General features: G+C 50.4%; 1 protein-coding gene across 2 annotated transcripts in view; it reads right to left on the bottom strand.

The window, feature by feature from the left end:
- Positions 1–19,311, bottom strand: part of DYNC2I1 (dynein 2 intermediate chain 1) — an 80,190-nt gene that overhangs the window by 1,522 nt on the left and 59,357 nt on the right. For both annotated transcript variants that reach the window (XM_081283993.1, XM_081283992.1), the window contains 9 exons: positions 17,563–17,735; positions 16,507–16,669; positions 12,153–12,266; positions 12,003–12,064; positions 11,427–11,478; positions 9,330–9,390; positions 6,324–6,423; positions 6,016–6,147; positions 3,948–4,171 (listed from right to left, as the gene is read on the bottom strand). In XM_081283993.1, coding sequence (XP_081140119.1) covers positions 3,948–4,171; positions 6,016–6,147; positions 6,324–6,423; positions 9,330–9,390; positions 11,427–11,478; positions 12,003–12,064; positions 12,153–12,266; positions 16,507–16,669; positions 17,563–17,735 — 1,081 coding nt within the window. The remainder of the gene's footprint in view (positions 1–3,947; positions 4,172–6,015; positions 6,148–6,323; positions 6,424–9,329; positions 9,391–11,426; positions 11,479–12,002; positions 12,065–12,152; positions 12,267–16,506; positions 16,670–17,562; positions 17,736–19,311) is intronic.

The following is a 19,311-nucleotide window of genomic DNA, read 5'->3' as shown; positions in this document are numbered from 1 at the left end:
CATGAGACCTGGCTGTGTGCCGGCCACCCTGGGGAACCTGCTCACTGTGCCTAAACTGGACCAGGAGTCCCACGGCATCCAGGGCATGTCTGTCACAGCGAGGCACCCAGGACAGAGCCACATCCCACCCAGCAGGTGCCTGGCGCACCTTCCCTGTCTTACTGAGCAGGGATCTGGGTGGCTCTGCCGGCTCTGCCTGGTGCAGACCACACACATGGGATCCGCGAGTGGCGGCAGGTCAGGACCCAGGCCTCGCCGCAGTCAGACGGAGCCAGCAGCCGGGGCAGGCAGTCCTGTCTGGTGGCCCACCAGCTCTGCCTGCTACTGACACCCCACATACCCTGGAGCTGCACTCCAGACACACCCAACACCCAGGCTCACGCCACCAAGCCACAGCAGAGCCACACCAGGACTCCTGTGTCCTTGGAGCCATGGCCTGAGGGTGGCCCTCTTAGGGTCACTTCCTACCTACTGCCGGCCCCTGAGGCAAACCCATAGCATTTGGGGGTCAGGAAACTAAGCCTTAAAAGGAGCAGACCATGGAAAGTAAAGTAGCCGGAGCTCTCACTGACGCCCCGACACTTCCACACTGCTGCCCATCAACTCACCAGAAACACAGGGAGACCTAAGTGACCGCGTGGAAGCCCTCACAGAGGCTCCCGGACATCAGGACTGTGGGGTCAACACAACGTGGTCCGTGGATGAACTATTTCCAGGTGCTCTTTAAAAGCCACTTAGGGCTGGGTGCAGTGGCACACACCTGTAATCCCAACAATTTTGAGAGGCTGAGTCAGGAGGATCCCCAGTTCAAGGACAATCAAGGCGGACTGGTGAGACTGTCTCAAAATAAATTAAGAAGGGCGAGAGATGTAGCTCAGTGGCAGAGCCTCTGGGCTCAAGCCCAGCACTGGGAATGAATCCACGACATTTGAAACACATGCATCAGCACAGGTCGGCACCTTCACCGATCATGTCCTCAAAGGCCCTTCAGATGTGCAAGCCGAAGACAGAAAACCAGGACCAGAGTCTGAGTCCAGCCCTCGGGGCCCCACAGAGCACCACCAGCTCCAGGCTGGGGCTGGCCAGAGGATCCGGGAGCTGCCCGACCTCCAGGCATGCGCTGCCCAGCTGCTCCTGGGCTACAGGAAACAGGAGCTGGTCATCACCGCCAGCCCAGCTCTGAAGTGTCAGGCACTCCATGGACCCCACCCACGTGCCTTCCCCGTAAGAGCTACTCGGCTCCTCCTGTCCAGTTGTTTAACGCTGAAGAAAGAAAATTCAGCACAAGTGTTACTTCTTTAACTTGAAAGCTGCTGCCAGACATTGAAACAGGAGCTCATGGAAAAGAATGTTCTGTCCCATTCCAGAAGGTTCTGCTGTGAGCAAAGTGAGGAAATGCATCCCAGCGGCCAGCTCTTTCCTGTGAGCCCCTAGGGCAGATGCGTCTAAAAGCCCGGGCATGCCAGACCCCCTGGACGGTGTGCAGAGGCCTCCCAGAGTGTCACTAGGCTCATAGCCAGAGACAGGACCAGTGACCGAGCACACCATCCTGCGCGGTAAGGGGAATGCCAAGGGAGAGCGTTCCCTGGCCAGCCCCATGAAGTACCTTCTCAGAATGGTCAGGGAGGACCAGGAGCTATGTGGGAACAGAGGCTGGGGAGGCTGAAAAGCTGCGCAGGAACAGAAGCCACGGAGGAGTAGGCCCACGCGGCTCCTCGTCCTCCCTGGCCTCCCAGGCCTCCATTCTCACGGGGCTCCTCACCCTTCCTGGCCTCTGTTCCTACACACCCAGCCTCCTCACTCCTCGTCCGATGTGCGTCCTGCCACCAGAGGAAAGCCACTCCCAATCTGCTTTATGCTACAGCAGCACTGGGCACATAGTCGGTGCCCAATGCATACTGCATTTGCTCATGGAAAGTGACTGACGGACTTCCTGGAGTAACAAACCAAGGAAGCATTAGGCACTCGTATGTCAATCACAGTCCCAATCTTTGATGTGCTTTTTTTGTTTCTGCTTTTTGTTTTTGAGACGGGGACTACATTGCCCAGCTGGCCTCCAACTCCTGGGCTCAAGCAATCCTCCTGCCTCAGCCTCCAAGTGTTGAAACCACAGGCGCACCACCCACTGGTACCTGACAAATTTTTAATAATTAGAATAATGTCAACATACCTAGCAAGTGAACTAAGAAAATATAATTTTTTAAATTTTTTCAGATCTTATCAGCATATCCCTAACCTTCTAACCATTTTTATCCTCTTCATTCCTTTACAAAAGAGCAGTGGTACTCCCTCCCAATTCTCACAAACCATCACAGAGAAGTTACTGAAAAGAAAGGTAAAATCTCAAGAAAAAAACGCAGGTGAAAAGACAAACTGAGGTCAAGAGTGCCGCAGTCTGGCTGGGCACAAATAACCGGGTCACGAGCCACTTGTAGGTTCAAACAGGAACTACTTTATTGCCAGAACCCAATGGGAACTCTCTAGAACTCCACGGGAACTCTGCGAGAACCAACGGGAACTCCATGGGAACTCTGCGAGAACTCAATGGGAACTCCACGGGAACTCCGCGAGAACTCAATGGGAACTCCACGGGAACTCCGTGAGAACTCAATGGGAACTCCACGGGAACTCCGCGAGAACCAACGGGAACTCCACGGGAACTCCGCGAGAACTCGATGGGAACTCCACGGGAACTCCGCGAGAACTCGATGGGAACTCCACGGGAACTCCGCGAGAACTCAATGGGAACTCCACGGGAACTCCGCGAGAACTCAATGGGAACTCCACGGGAACTCCGCGAGAACTCAATGGGAACTCCACGGGAACTCCGTGAGAACTCAAAAGTAGCGGGCACCCGAAGTAGCAGGAGCCGCCTTATTTTAGTAGCAGAGATTTATATACACAACTGAATACACAGCTTGCCCCAATCCAGCATCATCCAGTTACAGCAGTCAGTCGTTATCTTAATAATTATACACAGCTTAACTTAATTATCATCATCTTAATGGCTCGCTGGCGCTACCCCTCAACCAATCCTTCTGGCAAAATGCCAGGCGCCATCTTGACTTGGTTGTGGCTCTCAACACAAGAGAGAACCCTTGGCAATGAAAGCTTCTGTAAATATCTCTGCTTTGAAACAGACAAAACAACGGCAAATAATTATTTAAAAGTAGTATCTGGGCTGGGGTGTAGCTCAGTGGCAGAGCACTTGCCTAGCACATGTGAGGCCCTGGGTTCGATCCTCAGCACCCCATAAAAATAAACAAAATAAAGGTCTCGCGTCCAACTACAACTAAAAACCATAGAGATATTAAAAAATAAGTAAATAAAGCAGTATCACCGACACTGCACATCTTAAATTCACACTAAATAGATTTCACCCGGGCCCGTGGGACACGGGGACCCTGGGGGTCTGAGCGGAGCGTGACGGGGGTGGGCCAGCGGGTCACGAAGTACACGTGCATCCCCATTTAGAAACCAGCAGCAGCTCTCACAGGCATCCTGAATTCTAAGATGGCTCACTAGCTCAGAGCTCACAGAAAGCTGCTTCCTTCCCTTCTGCAGGGATCATGACAGACCTCACTGCCCTCTGAGTCTTCCAACCCACAGGCGACCTGCGCTGACTGTGTGATGACACCTGGGCAGCTGCTCCAAGACACTGGCTGACAGACAAGGCAGGCTGACCCCGAGGCAAGGGGACTCTGGGGGGTCACCTGGGCCGCTGCTGGCGTGCAGAGGCCCACAGGAGCTCTGTGCCTTCCCGCAGGCTGGCGGTGAACCCGGAAGTGCTCTAAGAGACCAAGTATTCTACATATATGAACTGTATTTTAAGTTATAAAGACATCATTATAGTCGGTCACACCCTTTAAAGTGTGGCGATCCTGTGTCAATAAGTGAAATAAGCAGAAGGGGGGGGGGGTGCGGCGGCTCCTGGGCTTTGCACTCACCTGTCTGGGGAGACAAGCTGCGTGGCCACGGGGCCCAGGTCACTCTGCAGAAGGTCCCACACGTAAATCCTCGATGCGTCATCCTGCACCAGGAACACGGCGGGCCTCGTGGGGGACCACTGCAGTGCCCTGATGGCACGGCCCCCCGTGCTGTGGTCCCACTGCAGCAGCGGCTGCGCAGAGGTGAGCTGGTGCAGCCTGATGCTGCCATCCGAGCAGCCGGCCTGCGACAGGAAGGCAGTGTCACCCTTTTAACCAACCCCGGGGCCAGGGAGCCTCCCAAGCACTGACGTCCCTCAGGTCCTGCAGCACAGAGCAGTTAACTGTGTTTCACAGCTGCTCAGCCCTCACGCACCACGCAGGTGAGTGCCCGCCTGGAGTCTTCACCCTCCCCGCCGGGGCATTCCAGCAAGGCACAAACAGGCGGGTGCCCTGAGCGAGCGGACTATCACTGGTTCAAGCATAAGCTGATGTGTTTGGCTTTGTGGAAGTAAATAACTCGCTTTTTAAAAAATGACATATGACCACATCAATAACATGGTTACATATTCCCCCCGGATCAAAATTCCTATAAAAGAAAACTGGTTTAATAAAAGACCAAATTTATAAGAAGAAGATTAATTACTTTTTACTCTATTTAATACTTCACATACTGTAAAAGAAAGAGAAAAAAGAGAAAGAAGAGAAAAGCAACAAGAATGGGAGTTCTAAAATGAAATATAAACAAACAAACTTAAAAACCTATATTCCAAATAAGCAGCACAGGTCCACAGGAGGGGGAGGGGAGAGGGGGAGGGGGAGGGAGGAGGAGGAGGGAGGGGGAGGGAGGGAGAGGGAAGGGGGAGGAGGGGGAGGAGGGGGAGGGAGAGGGAAGGGGGAGGAGGGGGAGGGAGAGGGAAGGGGGAGGAGGGGGAGGAGGGGGAGGGAGAGGGAAGGGGGAGGAGGGGGAGGAGGGGGAGGGAGAGGGAAGGGGGAGGAGGGGGAGGAGGGGGAGGAGGGAGGGGGAGGGAGGGGAGGGAGGGGGAGGGAGGGGAGGGAGGGGGAGGGAGGGGAGGGAGGGGGAGGGAGGAGGGACAGGAGTGAGGGAGGGAGGAGGGAGGGAGGGGGAGGGGGAGGAAGGAGAGGGAGCGGGAGGCCTGAGCAGCTGCTGAGCCACATCCCTTCTTCCTGACTCAGGACCCACACAGCAGGCTCCTTTACAGAGGCTGGAGGGCTGTGGGTTGGGGCTGAGCAGCTGCATCCCAGGTGGCTGCTGGGGTCTGTATACAGTACTCTGCACAAGGGCACCAAGAGGTGTGGACCTTCCCAGGGAGGTGGGGACTATGGGGTTGACGGGGCACAGCAGCGAGCCCATCTAACAAGATGGTGCCCATCTAACGAGAATGGGTAGAAAGAACAGGTAGGCTCTCAGGACTGTGACATGGAGAGCTGGCAGCGGCTTGTATTCTGTTAAACTCTAAATAGTTTGCAATTGAACATAGTATTTCTTAAGAGAGTCAGATTTTGACCTAATTTATTTTAATTTCTTTGTTATTAATATCATATTTCTCTACTTTATATCACTGACACCTAACACATAATTAATTTATAGCCCAATGAATGATGACCTTTCGAGTTTTCCCAATAGGTCACTGTATTGTGCTTCCCAAACAGGTAAATAATACCACTGGGAAAAAAAAAAAAGAGGTTCCAGGTCTGGCTACCAACTCAGGCAAGTCCAGGACATCCCTGGTCTTGCCTGAGGCTGGGCTGGGGCTGTAGCTCAGTGGTAGAGCTCTTGCCTAGCACACGTAAGGCACTGGGTTTGATCTCCAAACAAAAATAAATAAATAAATAAGAAAAGGGTATCGCATCCAGCTATAACTAAAAAGTTTTTAAAAAGGAAAAAAGTGCTATAAAAAGAGACTTCCTTGTGTTGGGGTTGTGGCTCAGGGGTAGAGTGCTTGCCTCGCATGTGTGAAGCCCTGAGTTTGATCCCCAGCACCACATAAATAAATAAGGGTATCATGTCCATCTACAACTAAAATAATATTTTAATAAATAAATAAATAAAAACAGACTTTCTTACCAAGAATACTGTTTCTCCAAATGGTGAAAAATCAATCACATTGACTTTTACTGGTCTTATACCACATTGCTGAGGTCGGAATAGTTTGGGAGATACTCTCAAGTCTTGTCTTGTGCCGTGGCTTATAAGACCCTAGTAACAAGATAAAGAGTGGCCAAGGTATAAGGTTGGGTAAAGTCGATATGCTTGAAAAAATTATTCCACATTATAATAAAAGCAAACAGTGAGTTAATCTCAAATAAACCATATACTATGCAACTTTGGGAGCAAGGGATGAGTGGTAGAATGAAATGTAAGATACTACTCACCACATCTGTGCCAACAATAAAGTGATTAGGATCTGAAGGCAGAAATCTGACACTCAGTGTTTGTGTGGGCCCCCAGAATTCAATCTCTTGATGGGAAAGGCTGGGGAAAGAAAGTGGACATTAAGATGGTGTGTTTTGGAGCCCTAAGGATAACTGACAATCTCAACACTCCCCTAGCATGACGGCATACTGCCTGACGCGAGCCGGCCAGGCCACACCTCCTCGGTGGTCTCGCCCACTCGGCTTCCTGTTCGCGTACACTTGGTGATTTCTTGAGATCCATCATCTTGTTCACCAATTTTTTCTTCAGCTCTATCTAATATGCTGCTTAACCGTGTGTCATGTAAAGGCACAGGAACAGCAGTTTCATTTCTAAAGGTTCTGGGTGGTCCATCGATTCTGTGTGCTGCACTGTGTGGGCTACTTCCTCATGCCTATAGTTCTTTCCGTTTTTTATTGTGAACTCATCTTTGGCATACAGCTTATGGGAACCCTGGGAGCCCCAGTTTGTAAAAGTAGCCCTTCCCCCAGGCAGTCCTGCCTACGTCTTTGACAGTCCCTTCTCACCTTGAGGTCCTCATGCCCACACCCAGGATGGAGTCTAAGTTCTCCCAAGCTCCTGTCTTCCCTCAGCTGCAGTGAAGCTCTCTACGTTTCTGTCACACTGGAGGGGCACTGAGTTGCAGGTTGCTATAAAGAGGGTCCAGTCTGGCTCCCAACTCAGGCCAGCCCAAGACATCCCTGGTCTTGCCTCAGGCTGAAGCCCAAAGTGCACAGTGAAGGCCCAAGACAGCTCAGTCTGGTAATGGGACTCGGGGTTGTCACATGTCAGCTCAAAAGGCTACTACACTAGGTTCCCTCCTGGTCCTTGCATCTAGAGGTTCTCCTTCTATTTGATTTTTTAAGTTGTAAATAGACACAATATCTTTCTTTTATTTTTTTAAACATCTTTATTTTATTTATTTATTATTATTTATGTGGTGCTGAGGATCGAACCCAGGGCCTCACATGCGCTAGGCAAGTGCTCTGCACTGAGCCCCAACTCCAGCCCTCTTTTTAAAAATCATGATGTTTTGTTGAGGTTCTTCCCTTAATGCACAGCTGCTGCCCTGGTCAGAAGTGAGGAGTCTGGATTTCTCTCAGATCCTTTCCGGCTCCTCCTCACACATCATGGCAGGACCACAGATGTCAGCCCTGTGGCTGACACCACCTCGGGCCCCCATCTGTGGCCCTGCTGTGGCCCTCATTGCCTCTGGGCCCCTACTCTCCACAGCTCAGACTGCCAACCCTGCACCCCACCCTGCCCAGTCCTGCCTTTCCCACAGACCCCTTCCTCCTGCTGCTGCTCATCTTCAGAGCCCACCCTACCACCAACCCACCTGAGGAAGGTGGGCCATGCGAGGCTCTTCCCCCCTGAGCACCGTCAGTGAGTCCCGGGTCTTCAGTTCTGCCTTCCTCAGCCTCTAAGGGGCCTCCTACCTGATCTCCCCAATTCTACTCTCCCTTCCTCTGTTCCAAACTAAAAATGTTGCCAGGTTGATCATCCTAAATGACAAGGGAGCTCTGCCAGCCCTGCGGTGTCCTATCACCTAAACCTGCTAGCAGAGCAAGCAGACGCACGAGGGTGCCCACTGACTCCTCTCCGTCCCTCCACATCAGATCCACTGGCAGCTCTGAACACACCATGCATCTTCGCATCTTTGGGCCTCCCATGTACTATTCTCTGGAGCCAGAACACACCAACTTCCATTCTTCAAAGGTCAAGCTCAGTGATCACCCTCCACAAAGTCACATTCACTCTAGCTTCCAAGGTCCCCTCCTGTGCACTCCACACGTCTGTTCATGCTGAAGGACACTTCCTGCTCTGTTATAACCATGGAGGATAAGCAATGGCTCCCAGATACCCTCTTCAGTGGCAGGCTTGCAGGGGTGCTGAGGGCAGATGGTTGCAGAAGCTACTTCAACCAAGGAGACACATGCTCCCAGGGACACCTCTTTTGGTTCTAGAAGGCTGCTGGGCTCAGTGCCCTGGGCCAGGGAGGCTCCATGCCAGGGCTCCTCCTTGCAGCAGGTCCCACTGCTGACCCCACTATTTCCCATGGACCTCCAGAAGGCATTGCTAAGAGTGGTGGGACAGGGCATCAGATACATTAGCTACCTTCCTCCAAAGAGCACATAAAGTCTTAGAGAAATCTATAGTCAAAATGAATGCAATGCATGGCATGAAGTGAGAAGAGCCACACAGAGAAAGAAATGGTTAAAAGAAGACCAGCAAGGGCACTGCTCTGACTGCGGGTCTGGGACTGCCGGAGATCATGACGTCTGGCTCTGCAGTGCATCCGATGACTTTACAAACTAAGTAATTCACCTTCATAACTGCATTTAAATCAACTGAGGTTGATTTAAAACTGCTAAGCATGTACGAGTTCATTAAGACAACCCAAAGCTGTTCTGTGAGGTGAAGAGTGCTCAAAGGCTCCAAGATTTTCCAAGGGTTTTCGCATGTTGAAAGTTAGGCCTGAGTCATGAAAAGTCAACCAACATGGAACATGTAAGTACCACCACTTATAGCTGTGCATTCACTAAGAAGTGTATGTCATGTTAAGTTATGTGACTGAAAGTAGAAATGTTCGTCTCTAAATAACACTTTCCATCAATGTTTCTGGTTTCTGAAACTTCATCTAAGTTAAACTTCAGGGCTGCCTTAGAAGAGATGAAAAACAGTGAAGTAGCATCAATTTATATGACAGAAAACATTTTTTGATCAAAAAAACATTAGCTCTATACATGGAAGTTATATTTATTACATTGATTTGTTACTAATAAATTAACTACTTTCATAAGCAAAAACAGCAAAAAATTCGATACAAAAACAGAGTGTAAGAAAATATGCTTTCACTACAAAATCCAGCAAGGCATCTGCTGCACATGCAACATCTGATACCCTTCCTCTCTGCAGGAGTCTCCTGAGATGGGGGTGCCTCGCGTGAAGCCACACGGTCTCACCTGTTGCCCACCTGCAGCGTGGCACTGTGCACCAGCTTGATCCTCCCTCCAGGGATGAGACCTAAAAAGACGGGCAGAACGGGTGCACCTCGTCACCTGGAGCCACGCTCACTGCCTAAACGTCATCTCAAATAGTGCCACAATGCAAACGACAGGTGAGGGGCGCGTGCCCTGCCGAGGATCACAGGGGACTCTGACCCTGAAGCCTTCTGCCTTCAGGTGCAACAAGAGCAGGGCAGCACCCTTCAGCCCACAGCAGCAAGCCCCGTCTGCAAAGTCCCCCAGGGCCGTTCAGAACCTACTGACGGAACTGGGGTCTCCAGCTCCCCCAGCCTCCCTCACTGCTCCTCAGTTTCCTGACTTCCTCTCCTTGAACAACAAACATGAGGACTCCCAGGGCCGACCCCATCCTTCTTTCCCTCCCCTCGTTTTCCAAAGTGCGCACAGCCACCACACTGACCCTCAGACATGAACTGGCTTAGCCTCCTTGCTACTCCCAACACCATCCTCCCTTTTTAAAATTACTGCCCGAGAGGAACAGAGACCCATGTGATTCTGAGCAGAATATCGCCTGGAAGCAACTAAATGAAGATGCTGTGAGGTGGCAGGGCCCTGGCACGCTGCCATCATGTGGTCTAACTGCCTGGCACCTCTGCGGCAGGTGTGCCCATGAGTCCTGGCTCACGCTTCTCCAGAGACACCTCTCTGACCCAGCCTTGTCCAGGTAGCTCCGTGTCCTAGCATTACACCCTAGTCCCCATCTACAGCCCAAATCTCCTCCCCTCCGTTTCCCTGGCACCTGGGACTGGACCTGCAGAGTACATTTCAGAAAGGAATAAAAGAAAGACATGGCTTCAGTCCACAACAGGCCACAGTGGGAGGGCCTCAGGACAGCTTGGCACCCTGCACTCTCTGCTGCCAGGGAGCACCCTCCCTCCTGAGGGCAAAGTGGTGAGGCCGCTGGGGATCTGCAGAGGTAGAACACACGAAGGGTGTGTTTCACAGCACAGGCACATGCCTCGATCCCTGCATGACATTTCATATGTGCCTCCAAATGTTTTTAGGCAAACTAATGCGATTCCCAGCTGCCTGTGTCTGTGGGCAGTGCTTCACAGGGGCCCATCAGCAGCAAGGCCTGCCTCAACAGGCTCAAGCCACAGGGTCCTTGTGCTTGGGAGAGCAGGCCAAAGGCAGGTCAGCCCAGCAGGGACAACAGCAAGGTACGCTGAGCAGGAGGGACGAGGGCTGACGGCGAGGAACACCGCAGAGAAGGCACAGGGCTCCTGTGTTCTGAGGAGCCGAGGTTGTGAGCGTAACCTGACAGACCAGAACCCAGACAGGTCAGCACAGGGGGATGGCGCACAGCAAGCCATGCAGCCTTGTTTCCCCCAGAAACCCCACGGTGCAGGGCATCCGTCTGGTAGGGGCAGCCACATCTGCTCTGTGAGGCCAAGAGCTCCTCCCTCACTCTGAAGAGCAGGAACAAAGTCCAAATCACTCCTACCGCTTCCCAAAGCCACCCAGGGACACAGCCCCACACAAACAAGGGGGGCTTTGTCACTGAAAGGGGAGCAGCTAGAGGCTGAGGCAGTCCAGCTAGGCCACAGCGTACCACAGGACCCAAGTGTCCTGTGACCTCTGAGCCCTCTTGGCATCCAGAACCACACCACAAAGCATCAAATCTGCCAACTGTCCCCCATCACTTCTGCCCCACGCCCTGAGGCGTCCAGGAGGGCCACACTGTACAGGAAGAGCCCAAAGTGGGCAAGGGCTCGGGCAATGGATGGCACATCTGCTCCCAGCTGAGGCCGTCTGAACTCTGCTGCCCTTCCCAACGCCTGAACGCAGAACACAGAGGTCCTCGACTGACCCAACAGAGCAGAGCGATAGGCAGCTGCAGGCAGGACTGACCAAGCTACAGGAGAAAGCATTTGGTCAGTGCTATGAGGTGCCCCTCCACAGCTGGTAAGGTGCACAATCTACAACTTCATTTTTCAGGTAGCTAATTACACATTTTCAAAGCAGGTAGAGATATGTTTGATTTCTAATTGTTTCAACAAATACTGACTAAAGTTAATTTTTTAATTCAATAGTTACCTAAGTCACTTATCGAGCCTGCCATATCCGCCTTTGGTAATTCAACAACCACCTAAAATAAAATAATGAAAATGAGGATGACATATTTTACAATTAGGAAACAATTGAAGCAAAATATGGCTCCAATTAAGATAGCACAGGGTCCTGAAAATATAACTGCCCCAGAAAACAGGCTGGCGGTCAGCTCCAGGACCGACATACTGACCCCTTAATGCCATGGGCACCTTCCTTCTGCTCGCTACACTCTCCTCCCTCAGGGACTTGCTCAGCAGGTCCCATGGCCTACAGGATGAGTCCTGATGTCACCCTCTGGCCTGGACGCCCTCCTACAGCTCTCATTCCATGTTTGCACAGGCCTGCAGGAGCAGCTACCAAGTGGCCAGCCAGGCCCTAGACTTGCTGGGTATAAGATCCTGAGTCCCCTCCCCACACAACTACAAACCCAGGTCACTCCTGCTTCCCCCACCCCCTGCATTGTGTCCTCTCTTTCCCAGGCCCATGCCCTCAATTCAGGTGTTTTTTCTACTCCAGCCATTCCATTTGGCCAGTGGGCATGGCCTTGGGCCAGCAACTCACCCACATATTGAGAACCCCGCTGTCATCCAGGGAGGCCACGTGGAACGACAAACCTGACGTTTCTAAGGAAGCCAGAGACAGAGAAAGCAGCAGCTTTAACCCAGGCAGCCCGTGGGTCCCTGCTCTCACGGGCTGAGGGGCGTCACGAACCTTCCTGGGTAGAGAAGGGCGAGAGCACCAAGCTCTGCTTCCGGCAGACGGATGAGGAGACGGCCTCCAGGGCCTGCAGAGGGCTTCGGTGGCTCACTGAGGTGAGGACTCCGTCTGGAATGAACCCGCATCAAATGGCAGAAACACAAGCAGGTCAAACAGGACAACGATGGAGGTGCTTCTGGGTCTGAAACACCCAGCTCTTGCCGCAGGCCCCCAAGGACAGCCAGAGGCCAGGACAGACCAAGAAGCATCATTAGGAAACAGACACGATTCTAGAAATACCTGAGGAGGACGAGAAGTCCTCACTGCCAAGAGCTCATTTAAGACTTTGCAGGTTTTACTGACAATAGTTAGATGGCAAATAAAATGAAACAATTATTTTGTATTCAGTGGCCCTCTGAACCCAGGGGTCCCTCACCCAGGCATTCAACCAATGCAGACTGAAAATCCTCTGGGGGAAACCTTACCATAGTGACCACAGGGGCCCTTCTTACCAGGACTCCCACAGGGCACAGCAGCTAGTCACGTAATATTTGCACTATCTTACATACCAAGTCACGGGAGATGGTATCAAGTCCAGGGGCCGTGTGCACAGGTATACACAAACACCACGGGGCCTTGTGTCAGAGGCATGAACACCTGAGGACCGACCCCACCAAGACTGAGGGACTACATATGGGTCAGAGATTTAGTGTTTTGAAAATAGTGCTAGATTCAAAGGTTTGTTATTAATACCAAGAGTTAGAAAATGCAGTTATAAAAGATTTATTTTGGAGCCTAATAACTCCCTTGCCTGAGGCATGTAAATAAACTTTACGTGTTCTTTTCCCTGTCTAAAATACATAAATATCTATTCATCCATGGTCACACATATGCATATATATGTGTATATATAAATGCCATCAAAACCCACAAAGTACCTATAAATTAAAACACTCTCAAAAGCCGCAGGATCTCCCCACTGCTTTTTCTATGCACAAGCAGAGATACACATGGCACATAAACAGAAAGGCAGCATATATGTGGATTAAAATGTCATGGGAGGCATTTAGGAAATGAGAATTTTTAAAGTGCTACTTAGTCAAGAGAAAGAAAATGAATCTCAAAATGGAGAAAAATATCTGCAAAACACATACCTGACCAATGGTACAGAACAGAGGACACAGAGAACAACCCACATAAATACAGTTCTCTCATACTAGACATACTAGGTGCCAAAACGTACTTTGGAGAAAAGACAGCCTCTTCAACAAATGGTGCTGGGAAAACTGGAAATCCATATGCAGCAAATTGAAATTAAACCCCTATCTCTCACCATGCACAAAACTCAACTCAAAGTGGATCAAGGACCTGGGAATTAGACCAGAGACCCTACATCTAAAGAAAAAGTAGGTCCAAATCTTTACCATGTCAGATTAGGCCCCAACTTCCTTAACAAGACTCCTAAAGCACAAGATATGAAATCAAGAATCAATAAATGGGATGGATTCAAACTAAAAAGCTTCTTCTCAGCAAAGGAAACAATCAATCAGGTGAACAGAGAGCTTATATTGTGGGAGCAAATTGTTGCCACACGCACGTAAGAGCACTAATCTACAGGATATATAAGAACTCAAAAAACTTAACACCAAAAATACAAACAACCCAATCAATAAGTGGGCTAAGGAGCTGAACAGACACTTCTCAGAAGATGATATAAAATCAATCAAATATTTGAAAAAATGTTCAACATCTCTAGTAATTAGAGAAATGCAAATTAAAACTGCTCTTTCATCTCTCTCCAGTCAAAATAGCAGTCATCAAGAATACAAGCAACACTGAGTATTGATGTGGTTGTGGGGGAAATGCACACTCATACATTGAGGTGGGACTGCAAACTGGTGCGGCCAACCTGGAAAGCAGAATGGAGATTCCTTGGAAAACTGTGAATGGAACCACCATTTGACCCAGCTACCCCTCTCCTCGGTCTATACCCAAAGGACTTAAAAACAGCATATACTACAGTGATGCAGCCACATCAATGTTCATAGCAGCAAAATTCACAATAGCCAAACTGTGGAACCAACCTAGATGCCCTTCAATAGATGAGCGGATAAAGAAACTGTGGTATATATACATAATGGAATATTACTCACCAATAAAAGAGCCTAAAATTATGGCATTTGCAGGTAAATGGATGGAGTTAGAGAATATCATGCTAAGCGAAGTAAGCCAATCCCAAAAAACCAAAGGACAAATGTTTTCTCTGATAAGTAGATGCTAATCCACAATGGGGAGGGACATGGGTTGAGTGGAGGAACTTTGGATCGAGCAAAGGGGAGAGAGAGAAGGAGAGGGGGCATGGGGAAAGGAGAGATGGACGTAATTACTCTAGGTACACATGTGATCACACAAATGATGGGACCCTACTTCGTGTACAACCAGAAGTAAAAAATTGTGCTCCATTTTTGTACAATGAATTAAAGAACATTCTGCTGTCATGTATAACTGATTAGAATAAATGAAAAAAAATTAAAAATCTAATTAAAAAAAATGGACAAAAGACCTCAACAGACACCTCGTCAAATAGGATGCACGGGTGTCACGCAAACGTCTGGAAAGGGCTCCCACCATGCATCACGAGGAGGCGCCACTGTGCCCCTGGCAGGACACCAGGATCCAGTCTCTGGGGAGGACGTGGTGGCCCAGGAGTGCTGGTGGCTGAGGGAGGGAATGTCGACCGTGGTCCTATCCAATAAAGATTTCTTATATGCAAAAAAAGCGGACCCCAACTAACACCCCTCACCATGCCCCAAATTAGCAGAAGTGGAGCACAGACTTAACTATAAAATCTAGGATCACACAACTTCTAGAAGAAAACATAGGGGACACTGTTGGCAAAGCAGTTAAGCAAAAACTGCTTAGATGTGACACCAGACATAAAATCATAAAAGAAAAAGATTGATGATTGAATTTCATCAAATTTAAAATGTTTTCTGTCCTTCTAAGACAATGTTATGAGAAAAGATAACCAGATTGAGAAAGTATTTACAAAACCTGCCAGTTATACCCAGAATACACAAAAACACTCAGGACATAAAGGTCTGGGATTCAGCTCAGTGGTCAAGCACTTGCTTAGCTTGTGCAAGGCCCCGGGTTTAATCTCCAGGACAAAAGAAAAAAAAAAAACCTTAATAAGGAAACAACCCAATAAAAAAACAACAAAAAGGAAAAACCTTCAACAGATGTCACCCACACAGACTTGGGGTGATGAGTAAACATGGACGTGTGCTGGACGTCACCAGCCATTAAGGAAGGGAAGATCGCCATGAGACATGTTCATCAGAAAGCCGCCCCAAAGTTCCCGTGAGGTGCTGGTGAGGATGCAGAGTGCCTGAAACTCTCACGCCCTGTGGCGATGCAAAATGGCTAACACTCTCGGATAGGCTCCTGGCACACTGATTCACAACCACCCACAACTGGAGTCAACCACAAGTCCAGAGTGGCTCCGGGGGAGCATCTACACAAGGGACACCTTCAGCAAAGCAGTGAGCTGCAACACGCAGCAGCACAGGAGTCTCAACACATGGCTACTGCACAAGTCCAGTGCTTTGACATCTGGACAACCCAGAGCCAGGACAGAACAAAATCAGTGGCCGGGAGGACCACAGCAGGGTTCTGAATGTGAAGAGAGAAGGGCAGGGACCAGAGAGACCAGCAGGAGTGAGTTGAGGGCCCGGGGCTGAGCCCTGGCAGCAGGGCTCCGGCCCCTCCGGGGAGGCACTGTGGCACTGGATCAGACAGCGGTCTGGGGCAGCCTGCCCATGTAGTCAGTGTGGCCTCACACACAGTCACCTTCCGGGGCAGCAGGGACACAGCTATCATGACAACTAAATGAGCAGGTAGACACAAGGGGCCTGGGAGAGTGCTGGCTCCAGGAAGTGACTGCGAGTGCTGTGGTGGTGGTAGGGTGGGTGACAGGAGACTGGCGTCCTGGGAGGGTGGCCGCTCTGGCCTTGTCATCCCCAGGGGGAGACTACCCTCACTTTCCCACTGCCAGCACTAACCCACCATGCCACAGGCGCACACACACCATCGAACCCTCAGCTAACCTAAAACCACAAACCATCTTGTCGAGGATTTTAGGGAATCCACAAATTTAATATGAAGGAAGATTCCAATCATTCTTGGCTGCTGCACCAGGATTACTTGAGTAAATATTTTTTTCTACTTATCGAACGCCTCCCTTGCCCATGGATTGGATCCCAGCTTCTGGATAATCTGAATGAATAAATGCCAATCAATTTAAAACTTCAGTCTCAGCTCTGGCGTGGCTTTCCAGAGACACCAGCTTGGCAGACATGACACTGACCAGTGGAAAACGTGGCCGTCCTGAAGGTCCAGCAGCAGTCACTCAGCTCAACGTAACGGTGAATCCTGGAGTCTTCTCTTAGGTCCCACACCACCACTGAGCCATGTGCTGTTCCAGCAAACAGCAGAAATGCCTTCAGAGGGCTAAAGCAGCAACACGTGACCTGAAAGGAAAACACGGGGGCTGACGCCTGGGCAGCAAGGGACTGGCCCACGGCAGTCGGGTCTGCTCGTCCCACACTGGCGCCTGCTCACTTGACCCAGAGGGACGTCCCAGGTAGCTGTGTCTGAGAAGCTGAAGGACCTAGTGAACGTAGATAGAATGCTTGGTTTCCTCAAATGGACAGTAGGGACAAAGTCCCCCTCTAGGACTTTTGGGACTACATGATAGCCACATGAGAGGTGCTCGACTGTCACTTCTTCTCAATGCAATTCACTGGGCTTCACAACAGACCATTCCACCCTGAGTCACCTCAACTACACCCTGTGTTGCAAAAAGTCTTAACATTCAATTCCCTAAAACTGGTACCTGTGAAAGCTACTCCTCCCTATGGCTTTGGGAGAAATCAAGGAACACAAAAGTAGGACATTTTTCCTAATTAAAGGGATATGAATGTGAAGGGGCAGCTCTTCCCCTGGACTGTCAGTAACCAGGAGCATAAACACATGAAGGAGGGCGTGCCCAAATAAGTGACAGGGGTGCAAAGCTACTTCAAGAAGCCTCAGGAAAACAGGAAACCTCTAACATGCCCCACAGCGCCAGCCAAGGGGGGAGTCCTAGGGTCCAGTGTCGTGCCCAGGCTGGCCAGTGCTTCCAGTAAGCCCACAACTACACTCACTTCCAAGTTCTCGACTGGCCAAGAGCCTGCTCTCTGACTCCTAGGACTCTCAATCTGAGTGGATCCTGTGAACTAAGAATTTCTGGAGTTGAAGCAAATACATCCCTGTGTCTTGCCGGCCCACAGCAGGGCTGAGGGGAACTGTACAAGATGGGAGTGACAGTGGGCTCTCCTCTTCTCAGCACCCCCAGCAAACACGCCTCTCCTCCTGCATATACCTTAGACTCACAAATCAGGACCTTCTGGGGCCCTGAAGGCTGCCAGATGTCCCATACACAGAGGATGTATCTGCAGTCCAACAGCTGGGCGGAGGCCTTTGCAGGTAGATCATGGACAGAGACCACAGTCTGCCTTTGTACTCGAGAGGCATGCAAGCAGGATACTTTTCGATCTGGGGAAAAGATAAGAAAAGTATGTTTGCATCTTAGCAATTTGCTGGAATCCATGTTAAATTAATACCCAGAACCCTCAAATAAATTTCAACCTAATGAAGAAACAAACTGAACACACATTGGTAATGGCCACAGCCAAGGTGAGCACGTGACCTTCCAGGCTGGCCATGCAGCCAGGGCATCACACGTCTTCTCAGCCACAAGCTTGCACTCAGGAATCAGCAGCTCAGGGCAGGAGGCGCAGGATTGAGCTACGCTGATCCCTTGTGAGGACATTACCCTTAGGAACCTCAGTTCTCTTAAAACAGCCTGCCAGAACACGGCAGACTTGTCTCTTCCAGTGAGGTAGAGCTGAGCTCTGCTCCAGATGCTGCTGGATAATAGCAAATGGAACCAATTCCAGGCTTCGGTGTTGTTGGAGTTTGCTGTGCCCCCAAATCAGCAGAAGATGCTGACAGAGGGGAGAGAGCAGGATGTCAGTCACAGACAACCAGCACTGCAAGGAGGGATGTGGGGAGCACAGAGGACTGTGCCAGACCACCAAGGCATACATACCCCACATCCATGGATGCCACAGCCCACGACATCCATACCTGGGCCACCCTGTCACAGGCATGTGGGCACAGCCCTCCTGGGCCCTCCACAGAAAATTCCAGGTCCTTCTCCAGAAAAAATGCCTCAATGGCTTTGTTTCTTAACCATTTAACACGTGTAGAACCTGCTACCATCTTTTATATTTTTTTGCATGTTGTGCTGGGATTCCATCCATGAGCTCTATGGGTTTATGGGCAATTTTCCACAGTGGTTCTCGGAAACACGTGCACCATTCTATAGCAGAGTTCTGCTGTTCAGTGCCAGCAGGAGGTCTGCACTCGGCCACTCCAGTGACCTCACCTGGCTCTGCGGGCCCAGGCCTACGTTCCCTACAGCCTGCTTCCTCATCTGGCTTCACCCAGGGAGGCCCTCTCCAGAAGCTGTCTGTGGCCTCTCCATGGAAGGCCTCCCTTTCTAACACAGCCCAAGTCCTTGGTCAGCAGTCTGCAGTCTATCTCAACACCAAAACCTAAGTTCCAGGAGGGCAGCATTTTTGCCCCACTCACTGCTGAATCCACCCCGTCATCGTGCCTAGGACACTATACACACCAAGCCCTCACCCAGGAACACGTGCTTTAGGAGTGATGATAGCAGTGAGCGATTCCACGGAGACTGAAATATCACTGCATCTCACCACAGACTGGGAGAAAATGAGCCAAATCCTAAGTTCACAAAGGTGAAGCAACCCACCCACTCTGTCAGATTCCTCTTCCCCATCTCATTTTCCTTCTTTTATCTCAATATTCATTTTACTAAAACACAAAAATTAGCAAACCAGAAAACCTCTGCTGACACTGGTGGTCATGAGGGATGCCAGGCACAGGTGTGAACCAGGTTTCCTCTCTGCTGTCACTGTGCTCTGCATCAGCTCCAGACAGCAGCATAGCTGTAATCTGCTTCTCTGTGTGTGCTGCTGCGCTGTTAATGCTACAGGTACACAGATTTACTATTTTTCTAACAGGATCTTTTTTATTTAAGATA

The sequence above is a fragment of the Spermophilus citellus genome, assembly GCF_964194105.1.
Source record: "Spermophilus citellus genome assembly, chromosome: 3".
NCBI classification, from domain to species: domain Eukaryota; kingdom Metazoa; phylum Chordata; class Mammalia; order Rodentia; family Sciuridae; genus Spermophilus; species Spermophilus citellus.
The sequence above is the reverse complement of the archived record's forward strand: the minus strand, read 5'-3'. Positions and strand labels throughout refer to the sequence as shown.